The sequence below is a fragment of the Micropterus dolomieu genome, linkage group LG06 (genome assembly GCF_021292245.1).
Source record: "Micropterus dolomieu isolate WLL.071019.BEF.003 ecotype Adirondacks linkage group LG06, ASM2129224v1, whole genome shotgun sequence".
NCBI classification, from domain to species: Eukaryota; Metazoa; Chordata; class Actinopteri; order Centrarchiformes; family Centrarchidae; genus Micropterus; species Micropterus dolomieu.
Window position 1 is genome coordinate 21,483,221 of NC_060155.1, and position 18,784 is coordinate 21,502,004.

An 18,784-nucleotide genomic window follows, 5' to 3' on the forward strand; every position below is an offset into this window, starting at 1 on the left:
TTATAGCTAGACATTTGTAGAGAGTTTTTTTTTTTGTTATTCACATTTTAAGTTGTACTTTATCTGTAAATAACTGGGGGAAAAAGGGTCCATCACACATATGACTGGTATATTGATAAACCATTCTGTCAAAAAGATAAGATAAGATATGCCTTTATTAATCCTCCATAGGTGAAATTCTTGTTGTTACAGCAGTACAGAGGAATGTAAAGACCAATACAATAAAAGTAGAATGGTTTGCATTTCTTCTGTAGATGTATAAATAATATACACACTAAAGTTCTGTCTAAATGTCTGTCTATTTGATATATAATCACAATAATACAGAAAAAAAACATCTAACTCTTACCAAAGTGCCGGAAAATGGATGTGTGATACAGTGCATACTTAATGAGAACATACCTCATTTGCATATTCTAAAATTTCAAGTTGTAATAAAAAAAAAAACAACAACTTCAATTTATGTAAAGTTTCATTGTGATATGAGTAAAGTTGAGAAAACAGTAGAGCCTATTTGTGGTGTCTCGCTTGATAAAGTATTTACAGAAACTGCAGGCGGTTCGACTTTAAAAACACTGTGGAACATCGTTAAGTTGCATAATCATGGCAGATCTTGAACGTAGCATCATTGAGGCTGTTCGAATCCCTCAGTGCCAGCGCCAGTGGTAAGCGCTCCGAAAACCCAAACAAACACCAATAGCTCTATTATTAAAGACGTTTATAGCCGCGACAGAGTGTAATCTCGGTAATTCTTGCAGATTGTATTCATATATATGAATAATTCTCTATCGGAGGCTATCTTGCTCAGGAGAAGGTAACAGCTACACGGTATCGTCATGAAACACTGCAAGTTAGCTCGCTAGCACTTAGCAAGCTGATGAATGTGTGCTGCCGCTGCTAAGGTAGCCATTTTGGAATCGTGTTGTTCAAACGAAGCCAGGTCTGTTTACCTCTATTGTATGTTCGTGACAGTTGTTTAAATAGACAGTTTTAGCCACCGTGAGCATATTAAATACGTTTTTACTTTGCTAAGCCCCCTAACTGCACTAATTCATTCCAACCACATAGCAGTTTTTGTGGGCTAGTAAACAGGCTGGGTAACGCCAGCTATCAGCTAACAATTGCTACGCTAACGTTAACCTTAGTTAACTAAGCAATAAGATAGCAGCAGAGTTAGGACACATTTGATAACGTTATTAGTTGGTGATTAACGATGAATAGTTAGTTAACACCATGGCGGCTTTGCGTCTTAATTTATTTCGATGCACTTTAATCCATAACATTACTCAGCTAGTTAGCTTGGTTAAACGTGCATGTAACATCACTGTTTGTTCAAGTGTGGGCTGCTGCAGTGTTTGTGGACACGTGAGTTCCACACAGGATATAATAATGTTTAAGTGGATACTTTAATGGAAATTAGCAGTGTTTGTGTTGCCGTCATTCATGTGAGTATTGTTTCACAGGGAAGTAAAGTGTGTGCTGCACATTGTAGCCCGTGTCCGTGGCAAACTCATTGATGTCGAGCTGTTACGTAATAGCGCAGTGGGAATACGTTGACGAGCCCAAGGTAGTTCTGAGTTTGTGTATACAGGGCTTATTTTTGTTCAGGTATTAAAGCTGTGTTATATGGCATGATTGAACAAGGTGTAGGACTGAAGAATAAGTTGTAAACCTCAGTTTCATCCATCATAATACCCTCACTGCCAGGCCTGTTTAGATGCGCAGCAGTCTGGGGAGAAGTGCCGAGGAAGAAAGCGTAGAAGTTATTTTTACACTGGTATAAATATTTAATTTACCAAAGCCTAGACAATTTTATAAAAGTGCCAGCTTTCAGCATGAAATGGCTCTTACATCACTGAGTCATGTGTCAAACGCAGTTTCTTACCAAAGGCATAGGTTGTCTCTTGAATTGGAGTCTATTTGGTACTTTAATAAAGATATTCAGTGAAGGAGGAGTTTCTGTCATAATGTCTGAAAAATGTACTTTGGATATTTGCAGAAACAAAGGTACAGAGAAATGAAAGGAAATCTTAGTTTAAGCTAGATTTCTCAGTTTTCTCAGTGGTCAGCTTACTAGGCGCACCTAAATAAAATCTACTGGGTCTAATAAAACAGTCCTGCTGTGGATGCGTTATAGAGAGGTGCCAAAATCAAATTAATAGTTATTTTAGTGTATGATGCTGTGACATTATATTGCATTGTACTGAGTTTTCTAATATTTTGAGAAATGTTTTGTCCACCCTATTTACTTCAATAAGGGTTGGCTAAATATTACAGTCCCTTCATAATTCAACAGCACCACAAACATTCAGCTGAATCAACACCTCTACCACAGTTCAAATAATAACACAAATAAATCCTACCTTTTAATTCTGTTTAAAGCTGCAACTAATGATTATTTCTATTGTTGATTAATCTGTCGATTATTTTATCAGTTAGTTGTTTGGTCTATAGAACGTCAGAAAATGGATCCTAGGATATCTTGTTTTGTCCACAACCCAACTATATTCAGTTCACTATCGTAGAGGAGTAAAGAAACCAGAACATATTCATATTTAAGAAGCTGGAATCAGTGAATTTTTCTTAAACATGACTGTAACCGATTTAATGGATTAAAATAGTTGGCGACTAATCTATTGTTAGAATAATCTTTGCAGCGTTACTTTTATTAAGTAAGGTAGGGTTTATTACAGGACTGTTGCATTAATCTGTATTAGTTTAGCTAAGTGTACCTAAATAATAAACTGGCAACTTCGTGGCAAGCTCCTGGAGCTTGATGATTTTTCTTTTGTTTATGTTAATGCAGGTCCACTCTGTTCCCGTGCTGATACCAGTGAACCCTCAGCAAGAAACAGACAACTGCACAGAAACTTCATGTGAGAGAAACAACTTCAAGAAGCAAAGGAAAGACCCACTTGACACATTTTGGACACATGATGTTTTTCAACTTTCATTTTTTTTGCGCGCAGAGGAAAAGGAGTTGTTTGAGCTTTTCTTAAGGATTTCTTTTTGGACAAGTTTAATTGTTGTTAAGCAACTATTGTGCATCATATGACACAAAGACCTTTTGACTTGTGGAAGATTTTTGTTTGGCTTTTCAGCTTGCATATCTATGAAATCAGAGCTATACCCTATATCTGCTTCAATCAGAAAGCTGTTGATAATTAAATGGTCATCTTACAAATGTGATATTAAAACATATAAAGATAAAAATACCACTATAATGCGTCATCCAGCAGCATCCCTGTTTCACTAACCAAAACTGAAAATGACAGCAATGTAACATAGGGTTTTACTTCCTTCATTGTCATGTGACTTTGAACCTTTGAGCATTATTTTCTTCAAACTCAGACAGTCTTTTTCATCAGTTTAATGAGGTGAGCAGTGGCTTTCAGTGACCTCCATTGCCAGTAAAAGAGTCTCTGAACTCATTTTTCTTTTCTGCATGCTGTTTCAGTAGATCTTAAAATGATTCGGTAAAAGGTCCGTCCGCGCTAAAACATACTGGCACACAGTGTGGCAGGACAACGCCTGTCTCTCCCCCCATCGTGTGTCAAAGTGGAACTGCTACACTAACGGCTGTCCATACTTCAGGGCAGAAGATTTTCCCAGACTGCTTCCTTGTATTAATAATAAGAACCTGGCTCTTCCTTGCCGTTAGGACAAATCAGTTCATTTTGCCAATCAGCATAAAGTCCAATCAGGTTTTAGTCTTACTCCTGACATTTAGAGCAAATGGTTCAAATACATTTGTGAAGGATTCAATCTGACTGGAAACAGTAGCACTCATCATCATCAATTCATCAGAGACGTGACCGGCACAGGAGCTGCTTGGGAATCTGGTTCAGGAAGGGAAATCTGTCCCTCATAACCCTGTGCGCTTCTGCTTTTAAAAACTACTTCCTGCTTGGCCAGTTCTCTGGATCACCATTCCAGATCATTCCTGCGACCCTTTGACTCGTCTCCCAGTGTTTCACCCTGGACGAAGGGATCTGCCTCTGGGGAAAGGGGCTGTGCTGTCCTGGCGGAGCTGGAGAGGGGGTTGTCGGTGTACTGCTCCCTGTCTGTCAGTGCACACACTCAGTGATCAGCGCCAACAGGCCTGAGGAACCGAGCCCAGCCGGAGCGAGAGAGGAGGCAGAGGACTTCAGAGCCACAGACTCTGGGGTAATGATAAAGTTTCACCTGACTGTACATCCATGCCTGTTTTAATTAACTGCTGTGGTGTGGTCCTTTTTTAAAAGTCATTTGTCAACATATTGTGGTTAGTAGGTGTTAATTTTCCACCTTGTATGAATGATAGTTTTAAAAATCTAATTATAAAAGCAATCTCAAGCAGGATGATCTCTTTAGATGTATCGCATACACACGTTGCAAAGTATTATGCTGCACAACATATTTTCCATCCAGGCTGTCAAGCAGTTATCAGCTTCACAGGCACCGCTGCAGCGAGTCGCACTTTTGTTTTCTGCTAAGAATAGGAGTCTTTTTTGGCTTGGCTTGAAGGAGACCTTTAGGTGGTGAATTTGGAAACTGGAAGAGATGACATCAAAGATAGATGGGCATGAAAGGGAATTTGATTCACTGATGTTCATGTTTCTGTGCTTGAAATGGCTGAATCTGAATTTTAAAAATGTAATTCCTTCTGTCCATTTCTTTTCTTAGATCCTGGCCATGAGGTTTGATGCCTCGATCCACTGACCGGAAACACTGGACCTAAATGGCGCAGCATGACTTTGTCCCTGCCTGGCTTAACTTCTCCACGCCCCAGCCTGCCAAGGTGTGTGTGTGTGTCCTGTATGTATTTGGGTGTGTTGTAGTAATTGAGAAAGGCATCGAAATTATAATTGTCACCTTTTTAGTGAATTTGTGTGTGTGTGTGTGTGTGTGTGTGGTCAGCGAGTCACCCTCAATACTTAGCCCAGCCGAGGTTCACCTAGACCCATAATAGCAGAAAAGAAACTATTGAGTAACATCAAATGTCAACTCAGTGTAGTTTGTGGTGGAGAAACTCATGGAAGGTTTTGTGATAATTGTTTTTTGTATACGAGTATTATATCTTTTTTTTTTTTTTTTAATAAATGACAATGGAATTAAATTGCTATTTGGACAAAATTACAGGCTCTAAAGATTGTTTAGATTTGCTGTGATCGAATCCCAAAGGTGTGATTTTAGATGTACATCATGATGTGTGACTAGGGTTTAATATGACTACGTTTGAATGCTGCCTTGCCAAAAGCCACATACCGTAAAGTGATGCAGTTTTCATCACTGTACAACAGTTAAAATAAATTAAGTAAGCTTACAAAAAAAAGCAATCAATATTACATCTTGCATTACATAATGCGTGACGAGGTATCTCAATATAGGAAAATAACAAGCAGACAGACTCTGATTTCATTGTTTTCCTGTATCAGGAGCATTATCACTAACCATTGAGACAAAGGCTGTGTTTAATTAATTCCTTTAAAAAGTGTTAAGCTGTCTGACTGTCCATCTGAGATTGTGAATGTGTTCCTCCTGTCCAGAGCTCAGTGTAATCTGTGAGTCACGGAGTTGCCCAGCTAAGTGGCCTGTCAAGACAGAGAAATAAGTGTGCAGTCACTGTCCTGCTGACACATGACTTCACTTCAGTGTCATTTGTCTTCAAGGATTAATCTACAGACTCATGCCAGGATTGGAGCTACAGTTTATTCTCTTGTTTTTTAGTACATTAAATCGCTGTATATTATCTGTTGAAGTTATAAAAATTCCTCAAGATGACACTTACAGAGATAGACTGAAGAACACAATCTAATTTGATCTTTGAACCTTATCTGATGACAAGGAGATGATTCAGATGGAAGAGAGCATTTGCAGTTAGTATTATCAGAGTGCATTGACAATTATGTACACTAAAGTTGGGTAATATGACAGTAGAAATGTATCCACCAGTAGAGATTTGGCAGTACTGTTTTCCATCGCGGGAGCTTTCCCTTCCAGTGTATCTGCTATATATTGAGGCAGGCTATGTAGCAATCAGGGGTGAATTCTCTCAAATCTAGCTGCCTCACAAGGTAATGTGATTTGGGCAAGAAGTTAACGGAGTCAAATACATTTGAATTCTCTTTGACATTTAATCCAAGTGAACAACATTCCCTGTCATAGGTCAGTTAGGATCACTAAGAATGTGAAATGTAATTTCAAATCAAATTCCCAGTGCTGATCAGTTCTGTCTATACTTTTTCAATTGAACTGAGGTCAGGGCTTTGTGATGCCCACTCTTTTTTTTCTTTTTTTTTTTTGTCCCTAAGCCACTTTTCCACAACTTTGGCAGTATGCTTGTGGTCATTGTCAATTTGGAAGACCCATTTAGGACAAAGTCCTAACTTCCTGGCTGATGTCTTGAGATTTTGCTTCAATATATCCACATAATGTTGTTTCCTCATGATGCCATTTATTTTTATGAAGTGCACCAGTCCCTCCAGCAGCAAAGCTCCCCCACAGCATGATGCAGCCACCCCTGTGCTTCACGGATGGTGTTATTTGACTTGCAAGCCTTATCCTTTTCCCTCCAAAAAAAAGATTGGTCATTACGGCCATTCTATCATCAGACTAGAGGACAATTCTCCCGAAAGGAAGATCTTTGCCACCATGAGCAGTTGTAAACCGTAGTCTGGCTTTTTTATGGTGATTTTGGAGCAGTGGCTTCTTCCTTGTTGAGCGGCCTTTCAGGTCATATGGATATACGACATTTTTTTTGCTGCTTTAGATACTTTACCTGTTTCCTCCAGCATCTTCACTAGGTCTTTTTCTATTGGTAGGTTTAGGGATTGCGTTGCACTTTTTGTGCCAATGTTAATCATCTCTAAGAGAAAGAATGCGTCTCCTTAATGAGCGGTATGACAGCTGCGTGGTCCCGTGGTGTTTATACTTCCATACTATTGTTTGTACAGATGAAGGAGATACCTTCAGGCTCCAAAGGAGGATTTTTTTCTGAGGTGTTGGCTGGTTTCTTTTGATTTTTCCATATAGTCAAGCAATGAGTTTGAAGGTAGGCCTTAAAATACATCCACAGTTATCCCTTCAATTTAATTCAAATTATGTCAATTAACCTGTCAGATGCTTCTAAAGCCATGACATTATTTTCTGAAGTTGTCCACACTGTTTAAAGGCACAGTCAACTTGTGTATGTAAACATGTAAATTTCAGAACCACTGGAAGTGTGATGGAGTGAGTTATTATAAGAAGTACAGAACTTTTCTCATGATAAAGCTATCCCAAGGCTTTTTTTAGTTCCTATGATGTCTGTTTTTGTTCACGTTCGTTCCCTAACAATAGATCACTACATTGACATTTTCAATGAGTAAGAGAGGAACTCAGAGTATGCAGAGTATTGAGAGGAGTTGTTTTGTTTTTTCTTCCACAAAGATAAAGTAGAGAAAAATGAATGTCCTGGAATTGCTGTTTTGTAGTTTTCTATTCTTTTGTGTTCCCTGGAAGAGACACCATCTCAGTGAAGATTCCCACTGTGACTAACCATGTCCCCTCTGGCCTCTTACAGTCCCCTGCTGCCAACCTTGAGAAACAAGGTGAGCCCCACCTCCACAGAGACAGCCGAACTGCTGTGAGTCGCCGCCGCCACAACTCCTCTGATGGCTTCTTCAACAACGGCTCCCTGCGCGCTCCAGCAGGTAACAGTTCAGAGCAGTTACCCTCTTATTGTTAACCATGTTATTGTTATGAGAGGGCTCAACTGTGTAAATGCAAGCATTTTGAGAATACAATGAGTTTTGTAACTGAATTTTCTAACAATATTGTGCTGGTGTAGTGCAGTAGAGTGTAATTAATCTCAAAAGAAAATATTATAGGCTTTGATGGGAATTGTGCGATGTCAACAGTGTAAGTTGTCCCACATTACATGTGCAACAAAACCAACAGAGGGATGAGGGAGATATCTGCTGCTGACCATAATTAAGTTGCTAAACTTGAAGGTGGGATGTTGTCTGTTATTAGCCCATATCCAAATTAGATATAAGACACTTTTATCTACTCATGACCACATATATGTCTCTGTTGGCCAGATCACAAACCTGATTGCAATCCGTCTGGGTTTTCCCGGCTACATGCAATTCAGGGCCAGCCCTCCTCCTCTCCAGAGGGTGGTGTAAATGCACCTGAAGGTGTTTGGTAAAAGCAGAGGAAGAGGAACTTCTGGACTTTAGCAGTTTAATTACCACAATAACAGTTTAGCTAGCCACTCCCTCACTCATACAGATCATTCAGCATTTTAACTGATCAGGGATCAGATAAACACTACCGCAGCTTGGTGCACATCTTATGTGTAGAAATCTCTGGAGCTGTTTTCCTTTGTTGCTTTAATGAGACAGACGACAAAGACTAATGTTAGTGCAATTTTAGTGTAACTTTATCTGCCATTTCTACAACAGAAGAGACAGACTGGATGTATATGGAAAATCAGACAGCGAGTGGCTATTTTCTAAGACTGCTTACAGACAAAGTTACACTATTGGAGGAGTAAAGATTACGTGTGTGTCTAGATGAGACGGATAGATTTACACCTTTTCAGCATCTGGCTAGAATGTGTCTGAGATTTCTATTGATCTTGAATGCTCCTTGGATTCATTTTTACTTATGATTTTTTGAGATCGGATAGGTATCTGAGCCGCCCAAGACGAATGGTGTCTTAGCGAGGAGTATGATAATAATAGAAGCCGATATGCTTGTCATGGTTAGTGATTGACACGAGGTTGTGTGAAGACTGAATGGGTAGAATTTGGAAACTAACTGAATGGTCTCTAACCCTTTTTTATCTACCAAAGGACCCTTTTTATTAAGCTTTCAGGATGAGGATTATGCTGGGGATGTTTCAAACATCAAATCAGTTCTAAATAAAATTACTCTGCGGGGCTCTCAGCGTGTGAAGTTGAAGATGATTGCAAGCAGCAAACCTCTACTGAAAGAGGATATAATTCAGTTCCCTGTACTGGATAAGGACATAAGTGAGGCCACCTGCTCAGAAGCCAGTGATAGAGGCAGTGGTGTTGTAGCAGCATTGTAAGCAGCAGACAGGTGGCGTTGGAGTCCTAACCCCCCATTTAAGTTTTCTTTTACATGGTATATAGCCTCATTTACACCTCATTCAAACCATCTGCCCTTTCTATCCAGAATATGTACATTATTTGGTTTCACCAACAATGTTGCTCTGCTGATGTGTAGCTATGCAGCGAAATTGCCACTCAGCTATGTTTCATCTCAGCTTCTGCGTTCTTGTTCCTCTGGATGATTGATGCTGTTGTGGTGATCAGTTGTACCACCAGTTCAATGAGTAATCTTAAATCAGTTAAGCTTCTTGTTTGACACGTTCTTCACAGATTTGTCCTACAGTCCCTGGGGTGTCTCACCATTGTCCCTCACTTCACTTTTCCTTTGCTAACCTCTTGCGCAGCCATTTACTTTGGAAAGCAGAAAGGCAGCTTTTTTGTGTCTGTACTTGTGGTGTGCTGTGACGGTCAGACTTGTTGCACCAAATCTTCAACTTGTCTTCTGGTATGTCTTTCGTATTAGTCTTTACACTAATTGCTGGTGTAGTTTAATTGTAGGAAGTTCACTTAAGGTGTGTTTGCCATCAGGGTTCACTTGGTAGCTGTTTCTGTACAATGTAGGCGCTTTTGGTCCTTACAGAGGAACCTACTGTAGGTGCAGGCTGTAAGGGATGTGGCTGTTCTGTCGGTATTTAAGATTAAACGTGGTTAAGATTTCTGTCGTCTGTAAGATTCCTCTGTCTTCTGTTTTACAGCAGTAGCTTAATTCTCGCCTTGCCAAATGTGCAGTTTGTCTGTATAATGTCGTAGTAAAACATGACACATGGACACGTGACTTATGACAAATAAGTCACCTTGTGAGTGGATTGAGTGTCTGAATTAAAAAATTAATTCACCTGTACAACTGATCTTTTTCCCTCTTTGGCTCTTTTGACACTTGCTTTGTGTTTTCACACTGTAAATAACAGTCTCAGCTAACAGCCAGTGGGGAAGCAGATGTTCAAATGCCACCACTTTCTGCTAGTATCAGCATAACAAAAACAGCCATTCAGTGAACTTTCTGATAACAGAATTATTGATTTGCTTTGAGTCTAAGATGGTGAAAAAGCGTTAAAATATTATTTTAGGTAGTTATCCGGTAAACATACTGATTTATCCATGAAAGCCAAACTTTGCATGCATTCAGGGCTTCCTATAGTATGACAACATCATTCTTAGATACGCTGTATATTTGTTCTCTCTTGAGGGGACGGATGGCAGCAGCCCTCTCTGCTTCTACGGCATGACTCTGTGGACTCTGGGGTGGCCAAAGGTGGGCATGGTGGGCTGGCAGGGGGCTCATGTTGGAAGGAAACACCCAGCTGGCATGGAGCTTCACGGGGTGCCCAGGATGGCCACCACCACCAGGGACGCCACCCCAAACGGGTAGGAGGCGACAGGGACAGGCAAGGGGTGCACCGGCAGCGCAATGGCAACTTTCATCCCCGCAAGGGCACCTCGTACCAGGACAAGTTCCCCAACGAGGAACGCAAAGACGGCAAGGACGACAAGCTGAAGTTCGTGGAAGAGGACTTTGTAAGTAGATAACCTGCACTGACTTTTCCACAAGCATGCCACTGACCTTGATATAGTTTTGGCAAAGCTATTTGAATTGTTAAATAAAGAGGGTTCAGAATGCAGTCAGCTATGAATATAGATTGTGTTTTTATATAGTAGTTATTGTTCACAGTGCACCTGTCCAAAGATAATCAAACATTTTCACTTTCCTTTTTCTACATTGTAGATTGTGATTAAAAAAAAAAAAAATGGAAATGGCATGAGTAGTATTCGTCACAAGTTTCTTTTCTCTGATCCATAAGGTTTAATCAGTCCTCATCCTTGGTAGTTAAGAAAACCTGAAAATTTGAATGCTAGGGTATTTAATACAGGTGCTTTATGTTTTTCTTTTTAGCCTTCCCTCAATCCTGAAACAACTGGAAAGCCTGGGACTCAGATGCGTGCAGTGGCTCCCCATGCTGGAGTGTGGGGTAAGAGCTCCCAGTCCAGATTGGATATGAATTTTGAATAAATAAAGACATGATTTAAAGGTTTAACAGGGTTCTCACACGTCCTGGAAAACCTGGGAAACAGTTGACCAATTCTCAGTCATGGAAAACACATGGAAAATGAGAGAAAAGTCAAATGTCCTGGAAAATCATTTTAACATTATGGTGTGGTTGCGGCAGCGTTGTTAACACTAGTCACTGCTGACTAGTAACTGTGGTAGTTTTTATTGGGTTTCAACTTGTTTTAAATGGTTAAATAATGTTTGTTTGGTTCAGTTGTTGAAGTTGACATGTTTGCTAGCTTGTTTTGTCCTGCTGCAAAGGTTTATGGTTTGTGTTTCAACTCTGGCTTGGCGCAATGGTTTAAATGTGTCGAGTGGTGATGAAAAAGTTGGATAAGAATGAATAGGAAGATGTTCAAATAAAGTGTGGCGTAGTATCAGTGGTTCAACAGACGTACATGTGGGCTAAGGACCACAGTGATTTTAGAAAGCCAAGGTTCAGAAGAATTCTGGGATTTGTTAGTAGGCAAAATTGTACGTTATTATTTGTTGAGACTACTCAGTTATTGGTGTTCAAGCAGCAGTGGTTAAAATATAATTCATAAGAAAAGTATTTGCCAAGCATTAGGGATGGGGATCGAGACCCGGTTCCAAAAGGACCCACTTCCAAAATTTCTCAAAATCTGAAAATCAATAAGGTTCGAGCTTATCGATACTGATATCGAGACTTGCAGGCTATGATGTAACGTTATGTCTGGAGCGTCAAATGTGATTTTAATTTGAAACGATAAAATAATAAGAAAATCATCAGGCTGCAGTCTCTGTCGGTTCCTACACACAGCATAGAGCACAATAGGCTTTCCAATGGAAAAAAAATAAATAAAAAATGAAATCGCAACACTATATTAAAAAAAAAAAAATCATAACAATATTAAAACATGGCATTAAAACAAGACAAGATCACTTTGTCATCATTTCTACGCATGCAATAGATGGGTTCATAAATTAATTTTTCACTGTGTGGGCCTGAAGAAGCAATGGGCGAAATGCGTTGCTCACAAATAAAGTAGTAAGTCAGATCAGTGTGCGGTAGTTTGTTTTTGATTTTTCATAGATTTATCCTGCTATCTACCAGTACCTCATTGTGTTGCTGTGCTCGGGGAATTCTTTGTTTTTGTTGCCTTTAGGTTCATAAATAAGTTATAGACTGCATGTCTTTAAAATCAGACTTCCACAGAGAGGAACATATTAGTGTATGAACTGATCCCTGCAGTCAGCTATGAATATAGATTGTGTTTTTATATAGTAGTTATTGTTCACAGTGCACCTGTCCAAAGATAATCAAACATTTTCACTTACCTTTTTCTACATTGTAAATTGTGATTTAAAAAAAAATGTTAATGGCATGAGTAGTATTCATCACAAGTTTCTTTTCTCTGACCCATACCAGCTGGATCTCTAGAAAAGAGTGGGAACCCTGCTTAAGCTTTGTTTAACAGTTTCTTTTTTTTTTGTCCTCAGTCCTTTGTAACATTTCATCACTGACTGATTGTGTTCCAGAAAACCCCCCTAGTGGCAAACAGATGGCGTCCAAAATGCTGGTTATCAAGAAGGTTTCCAAGGAGGACCCCAGCACGGCCTTCTCTGCTGGGTTTGCCACTGCTGGCGCCTTGCCCACCAACGGCAGCAAAGCTCCCATTGCAGGCTCCAGCGTCTACAAGAACCTGGTCCCAAAGCCTGCTGTGGCCCCCACAAAAGTAGGACCTATGGCATTGTGTCAAATGAATTTCAAGAACTTGCTTAATTTGTTTCAGGACACATGCAAGATGAACTAATGCACTAACTAAAGCACATTTGTCTTAAACAGCAACAAGCTTTGCAAACTGTGTCAGTACCAGTAATGTAGGTGCTGTGCTGTAATGGAAGCAGTCTCTTGTTTGTGAACGAGAACGTCCTCTCTTCCAGAGCACCCAGTGGAAATCCAGTGGTAGAGAGATCACTAAGTCTGGCCTTCACATGCCAGGCCGAGATTCAGTCTTCACCAGCCCCGTCTCTGCAGCCAAACCCAGCACCCCAGTCAGTGCACCACAGCACAACACCCCAAAAGAGGTGAGGATAAAAGGAAAAAGACAAATGTACGACTTGATGTGCACGATTACAACTAACCCCAACAACAAAAACATGTAAAAGAGTACAGCAAGCAAACTGGTAAAATTTCAGTGCAGCAGTCTGTGTTGAACTCTCAGTTCAGTAGCTGGCCTATCCCCCTGTAAGTAAATCACAGGTTTTATCTAAACATAGTAATTATGTTTTTGTGTGGTTGTCAACTGAAATGCTTACTCACATGTGCACGTGAAACTTTCCTTTGCAGCAGTATATGTACTCTGCCTTCTGTCCAGTGCATCACACTGTTGTAATCCATGGCCATAAACTTTAATATTCAAATACACTGAACCTCGTGTCTGCAACTGCTGCAAATTTTTTTTTTTATTACAGCATACATTTAGCTCTGCTTCTGCCATCTGGCAGATTATGCCCCCAAATCTTCAGGCAGTTAATATTCTATTTTGAAAGATTATCATGGCCAAATTGATTTGATGGCTAATAGCTTGGTGTCGCAGTTGGGGAAAAAAAGGAATTATCAAAACTCGCTCTCCTTCTTTTCAACCGGCTTCACCTGGTCCCTCTCCTCACACCTACAGCACCCTTCTAGCACGACTCCTCCGATAGACATTGCCCCGTCGAGGCTGAAGCTGATGCGTCGTGGTCCGGACCGCAAGAGCGAGTTCCTGCGAGCCCTGAAGGACGAGGGCACCGGAGAGCTGACGACAAGCAGCAGCCCGGGAACATCAGGAGAGGTAGGCAGCAGTTTGCTTTCATAAGGCATCACACAGCTGGACAAGACTGAGATAAGGAAGTGCTGTAGAATGACTGAGCACTGCCAAATAGTGCTTGTTTGCAATTGAGGCTGAAATAATTCTTTTGTGTGAATTTTCTCAGGGTGAAAGCACCACCCCAGAGCCCAAAGCCTATAGCGAGGAAGTCTGCCATGAGAATGGTCTGTCCTACTCCCTCAGTGACTCAGACACCGAACACCTGTCCAGCTCTCTGGAGGCAGAGCACAGGTAGGACACTTTTAACAGCCATAATACACAGACACACACACACAAACACACACAGTCAACTAAGCAGAAATGATCATGCTTTTCTAGGTTGCTGAAGGCCATGGGCTGGCAGGAGTACCCAGAAAATGATGACAACTTCCTGCCTCTGACGGAGGATGAGCTGAGAGAGTTCCAGACTAAAACTGAGCAGGTGAGCACTCAGAGAAACACTTTGTCACATTTGTCTTGTTGCTCTTCCTAAATTAAAAGTGATGAAAGAAGAAAAAGGGGTATCTGCAGATGATTCACACCCACTAAACTCAGAGTTTGAGCTCACATCTGGCTGTCGATTCAGGGTCCCGAGGGCGAGCCAGAATATCAATGAGATTTTTTATTCCCCATGCCATACAGGCACTGAATGCAAAATTACCGCATTTTTAAACATGTTTTCTTGTAGGATGTAACCTACTTTATTTCCACCTGCTGCGCTCCTTTTTTTTTCAAGGCACTGTTGTTGTTTTGTTTAATGGTGGTCCTGTGTTGTACCATAGGCAAGTCTTACTGCTTGGCAGCCATCTAATTAACGCCTCAGAGCAGTTATTTTGGATTAACAAGACCAGACTCCTGTCTAAGGGATTGGGGAGAGAGCCATAACTCCGCTTTTACTGGTCACTGGGAGATAAAAACTGCATGTATAGAATCGGCACTAAAATCTGATAAATATTCAAACAGTTTGATGACTTTACCCCAAAATAAGGTTTAAAAAGCGTTTTTACCCAAACGGTTTTATTCTACTACGCACGCATCACTACTACCATGCACCTTTTCATCATTGGCTGAAATTTGTTTTGTGCTTTGGCTGTTAAAATCAGACGTTTGGCTTTCTAGCGGGAGGGGCAGGATAACAGCCATCCTTGGCATTACAGGCTTTCTCTATAGAGTTGTATTGAGGATTCTTAAAAGTGGGGTGTCTCCTCTATAAAACGTCTGTGGTTGTAGTCTCAACTGTGTTGTTTTTTAAAATATTTTTAATGTCTGATAATTGTGGTGTCATGGTTATATATTTGCTTTAGAGAAGTCGAAGACAACTTTCCACTGAAGTGGACAATAAAGTCTAAGCTGAAGTATCTCATTCACACTTAAATTGTCCGTGTCTTATGACCAGCTGAAGAGGAACGGCATGCAGAGGAATGGGGTTCTCCCGAGGGCGCGGGGTGTAACCCTCCACTTCACCCCCTGGAGGAGTGTGGCGGAGGTGAACGTCGAAGAGGGCTCAGAGTCCGAAACCAGTAGCAGCAGCCAGACCTCTGATGACGACGACTGCATCAAATCCTAACGTGGCTTTACGGAACAAAAAAAATCAACACCACAACAACATCCCAGCAAGCAATCCCCCTCTTCCTCTCTCATCTTTGTTTTTAGAGCACCATTTTGAATTTCTTTTGTTTTGATTTTTTTTGTCGTCATTCTTGCACAAGGGAAAAACCAATCATATCCCAGTGAAGGGGGAGATACCTGCTCCGCCAGACGTCGTTTTCCCTGCGTTTCCTCCTTCACTGCAGTCCCTGCCCTCTTTGACCTCCCTCCTCCCCCTCCCTCCTTTTTCTTCCTCGCTTCGTGGAACTGAAGTGTTCATCAAGAAAAGAAGGGCAATGAATGCACACTTGATTCTGCTTTAAACAGACTAACTCATTTCATTGATGATGCTGATGACACATTATTAATGATATTAATAAAAATTGGTTCCTGACAAGCTGATATGTTTCAATATGAATCTGGCTACTGTGGTGCTTGAATCTACATATATTCACCATTATATAGACTCTTTTCTAGTGATTGGCAATGCGATACGGAAGCTTTGATATGTGCTTCAAACCCTGAACATAGAACCACTGCTTCAAAGCTTGCTTTGGTGCGAAAAAAAATCATGTGACATGACATCCAAAGCAGCAACTGCTTAGTTGTCTGAATGAATCACGTGACTGGTTCGCAGTCCAATCAGGTCTTTGAGTGTTTCCCATCCCACACAATCAACCCCAATCCATGCCATATTTTTCCCTCAACACAAAAGCCTCCACACTTTCATCAATCTTTATTTTAAATGGAATGATGTTCAGTCTTAATGTGTGCATCAAATACATTTCAAAGTAAAAGTACTTTAAATATTAAGTTGATCAAAGCAAAGATTCTTCAGAACAGTAGGTCTTACTGCAACCATTTCTACGATTTACGTCTACCTTTCATTCTAAGTCAAGATGTCTGCCGTGGTGAATGACAGTTATGTTCAACATACAGGACTACTTTTCCAGTGTCGCACTGTTAAGTAAATATATTCCTTTTCAGCAAATCTTGTATCAACACCACATGTAAAACCATCATTAACACTGATTTTCATTGCTGTTGTCAGTGAATAATTTAAGATAAACTAACTTCATTTGAAAACAAATGATTCAAGCTAAAGTTACATTTCTCCAAATAGACAGTTTTCACAGACATTCTGCTCAAGCACGTGTAATCAAAGGCTGCTTTCCACTTGAGTGTTCGTTCCAAAGCCCTGCATAAGTTCATGCTGGTTTACTGACAAATGGAATAGTACCTTTGCTGTGCTTTTTCTCATAGAAATAAGGCCTCTTAATGTGACCCAATATACACTGTTAGATTTAACAAATCATATTAAGTTCCACATATGACAAAGCATCAACCTGTGACTAACAGCATCAGTTAGTCTACTCATCAAGTGGTCAGCATAAACATCTAATCCAATATGGGGCCTTTGGAGTGGGAGATCTGGGTTTGATTCCCACGGACACATCCAACAATATGTTCTTGAGCAAGACACTTAACCCCTAGTTGCGCTAGAGCCGTGCGACCTCGATGTTTATAGCAATTGTAATTTGCTTTGGATAAAAGCAGCAGCTAAATAACTAAGGCAAAATCCATTTCACTCAGTGACTAAACAAGGTTCTAGTTCAGTGTTTGCAATTTTTAAATTTGAGACAGCAGCCCTCATTCATACTGTGAGTGAGTGAGTAGCACCTTTTTGAACACTCTGGATAATGGTAAAGACTTCCCCCCCCCCCCCCTACGTGTACTTCTATTATTCATTTGTAGCCATATACACACACACGGGAACATAATTTGACTGCAGAGGTAGCCTCCAGCTGAAGAGGACTACCTTGTACTACCTGTGTGAAGTTTTGGGCACTTCCTTTCTCCACTAGTGAGAAAAATGTGTTCGCTATTTGTGTATGACTACTTCTGTTCTCCTATCAGTGCAGTGGTTTTGCTATCAAATTTATCAGACAACGTTTATCAAATAATATTCTTTATTGAATTTAATAGGTTACATATGTGAACACACTAACATAACAGAAGTAGAAAAAAGACACATATTTACAGAAGCAAACAAGTGTAGCAACAGTTGGAAGGAAGTGGCAGTTTGTGAATCCCTTCTTGGATGGATGAAAACAAGCAGGCAGGAGTCCAGCATCACCGACTGAAAGATGAGTTTGAATCAAAAAAAAAAAAATCTTATCTAGGCTTTCTGGATAATGCATTTATTGATTTGACTATAACACTAAGGAATAATGTATACATTTAATGCAGCACTTCTGAGCATAAGTATTACATTAACATGCAGGCTTCAAATCAGAGGCATGGTGGTGCTCTGGCTCCAGTTGATAAGTTGTACAAGCCACTAGATGTCAGTCTTCTGCTGTTTGAAGCCCAGAAGCTTCAAATAATTTCTCAAAAAGAATGCCCCAAAGCTTCCTCTGCCCATCACCACATTAAACAGTACTGTGCCTCAGACTTAATGCATCTCTTACCTCTTGACTTCCATACTGTTAACTGTGTCCGTTGGCTTAGTGAACTCCGTTAGTCTGAGCAGCATCCGGCTTCACCTTCTTAACATCGCCCTCTTTCACTGGACTCTCCTCTGGTTTTCTCTGAAATTTACGCAAGTTTGGTTCAAATGAGACTATTGTTGTGACCTCTACAGCTCTGTGCAATTAATTTAAACTCTTAAAAAAAAAAAAAGTAATTCTACATCTGGCTCACTCACCTTCTTTCTGACGAGGTGGGAGATGTCAGAGACCGGAGCTGTGGAGGCGTGTCCATTGGTAGAGCTGACTCCGCTGGTTGATGTGCTGTTAACCTGGGTAGAGGATACACCATGACATGTACTCTACAAGAGCGATAGATTAACAAGCCAACCAAATCTGTGTGGGCAATACAACATTCGTACATGTAAGCTCATCACCAGTATGTTGGTACACAGACTCACAACTTACCTTTGAACTGGATGAGGAGTCACCATTCTGCATAGTGGATGCAGAGGAAGAGCCTCCATCCTGAAAGGTACATGAGGTTAGAATCAAGCTTTGAGACGGTTCAACAGTACAGGAACTGCTACTGTAGGAGTAGCTTTACCCCCCCAACAGCCTGGACTCACCTTTTAGGTTAATATAAAAGAACATTTCACATTGTTGAAGTTTAATATTGTGAATATTTGCAAGGGTGGATGCATGATAGGCCAAGTGAGACAAGGCCAGGCCCACTGTTTCCAAGTATGTTCAGTGCCAGCTGTT

At 40.5% G+C, this 18,784-nt stretch overlaps 2 protein-coding genes across 5 annotated transcripts in view; one reads left to right on the forward strand and one right to left on the reverse strand.

Moving 5' to 3' along the window:
• The first annotated feature begins 611 nt into the window (after nt 1–611).
• gpbp1l1 (GC-rich promoter binding protein 1-like 1) lies at nt 612–15,969 on the forward strand. Of its 4 annotated transcripts, none has more exons than XM_046052186.1 (12): nt 612–665; nt 2,807–4,167; nt 4,666–4,780; nt 7,544–7,673; nt 10,291–10,619; nt 10,996–11,071; nt 12,652–12,848; nt 13,057–13,200; nt 13,794–13,949; nt 14,092–14,216; nt 14,304–14,406; nt 15,361–15,969. In XM_046052186.1, the coding sequence occupies exons 3-12, from the start codon at nt 4,721–4,723 to the stop codon at nt 15,529–15,531; spliced, it is 1,491 nt and encodes a 496-aa protein (XP_045908142.1). In that variant the 5' UTR covers nt 612–665; nt 2,807–4,167; nt 4,666–4,720; the 3' UTR covers nt 15,532–15,969. The 4 variants fall into 4 exon arrangements, with proteins under 4 accessions (XP_045908142.1, XP_045908141.1, XP_045908139.1 ...); XM_046052185.1 differs by lacking the exon at nt 612–665 and adding an exon at nt 677–814; XM_046052183.1 differs by lacking the exon at nt 612–665 and adding an exon at nt 683–940.
• A 1,534-nt stretch (nt 15,970–17,503) lies between these two features.
• The window catches only part of LOC123971906 (nuclear autoantigenic sperm protein-like), a gene marked incomplete in the record, with an annotated part of 6,390 nt that continues 5,109 nt past the window's right edge, over nt 17,504–18,784 (reverse strand). Inside the window, 1 exon segment of the mRNA XM_046050970.1 lies at nt 17,504–17,691.

What these genes read in the sequence shown, in the direction of transcription:
- gpbp1l1 (XM_046052186.1), top strand. Translation starts at nt 4,721, where the DNA reads ATGGCGCAGCATGACTTTGTCCCTGCCTGGCTTAACTTCTCCACGCCC. An exon ending in CTCCCTGCGCGCTCCAGCAG is followed by an intron (nt 7,674 to 10,290) that starts GTAACAGTTCAG and finishes TTCTCTCTTGAG; the next exon opens with GGGACGGATGGCAGCAGCCC. An exon ending in GCCCGGGAACATCAGGAGAG is followed by an intron (nt 13,950 to 14,091) that starts GTAGGCAGCAGT and finishes GAATTTTCTCAG; the next exon opens with GGTGAAAGCACCACCCCAGA.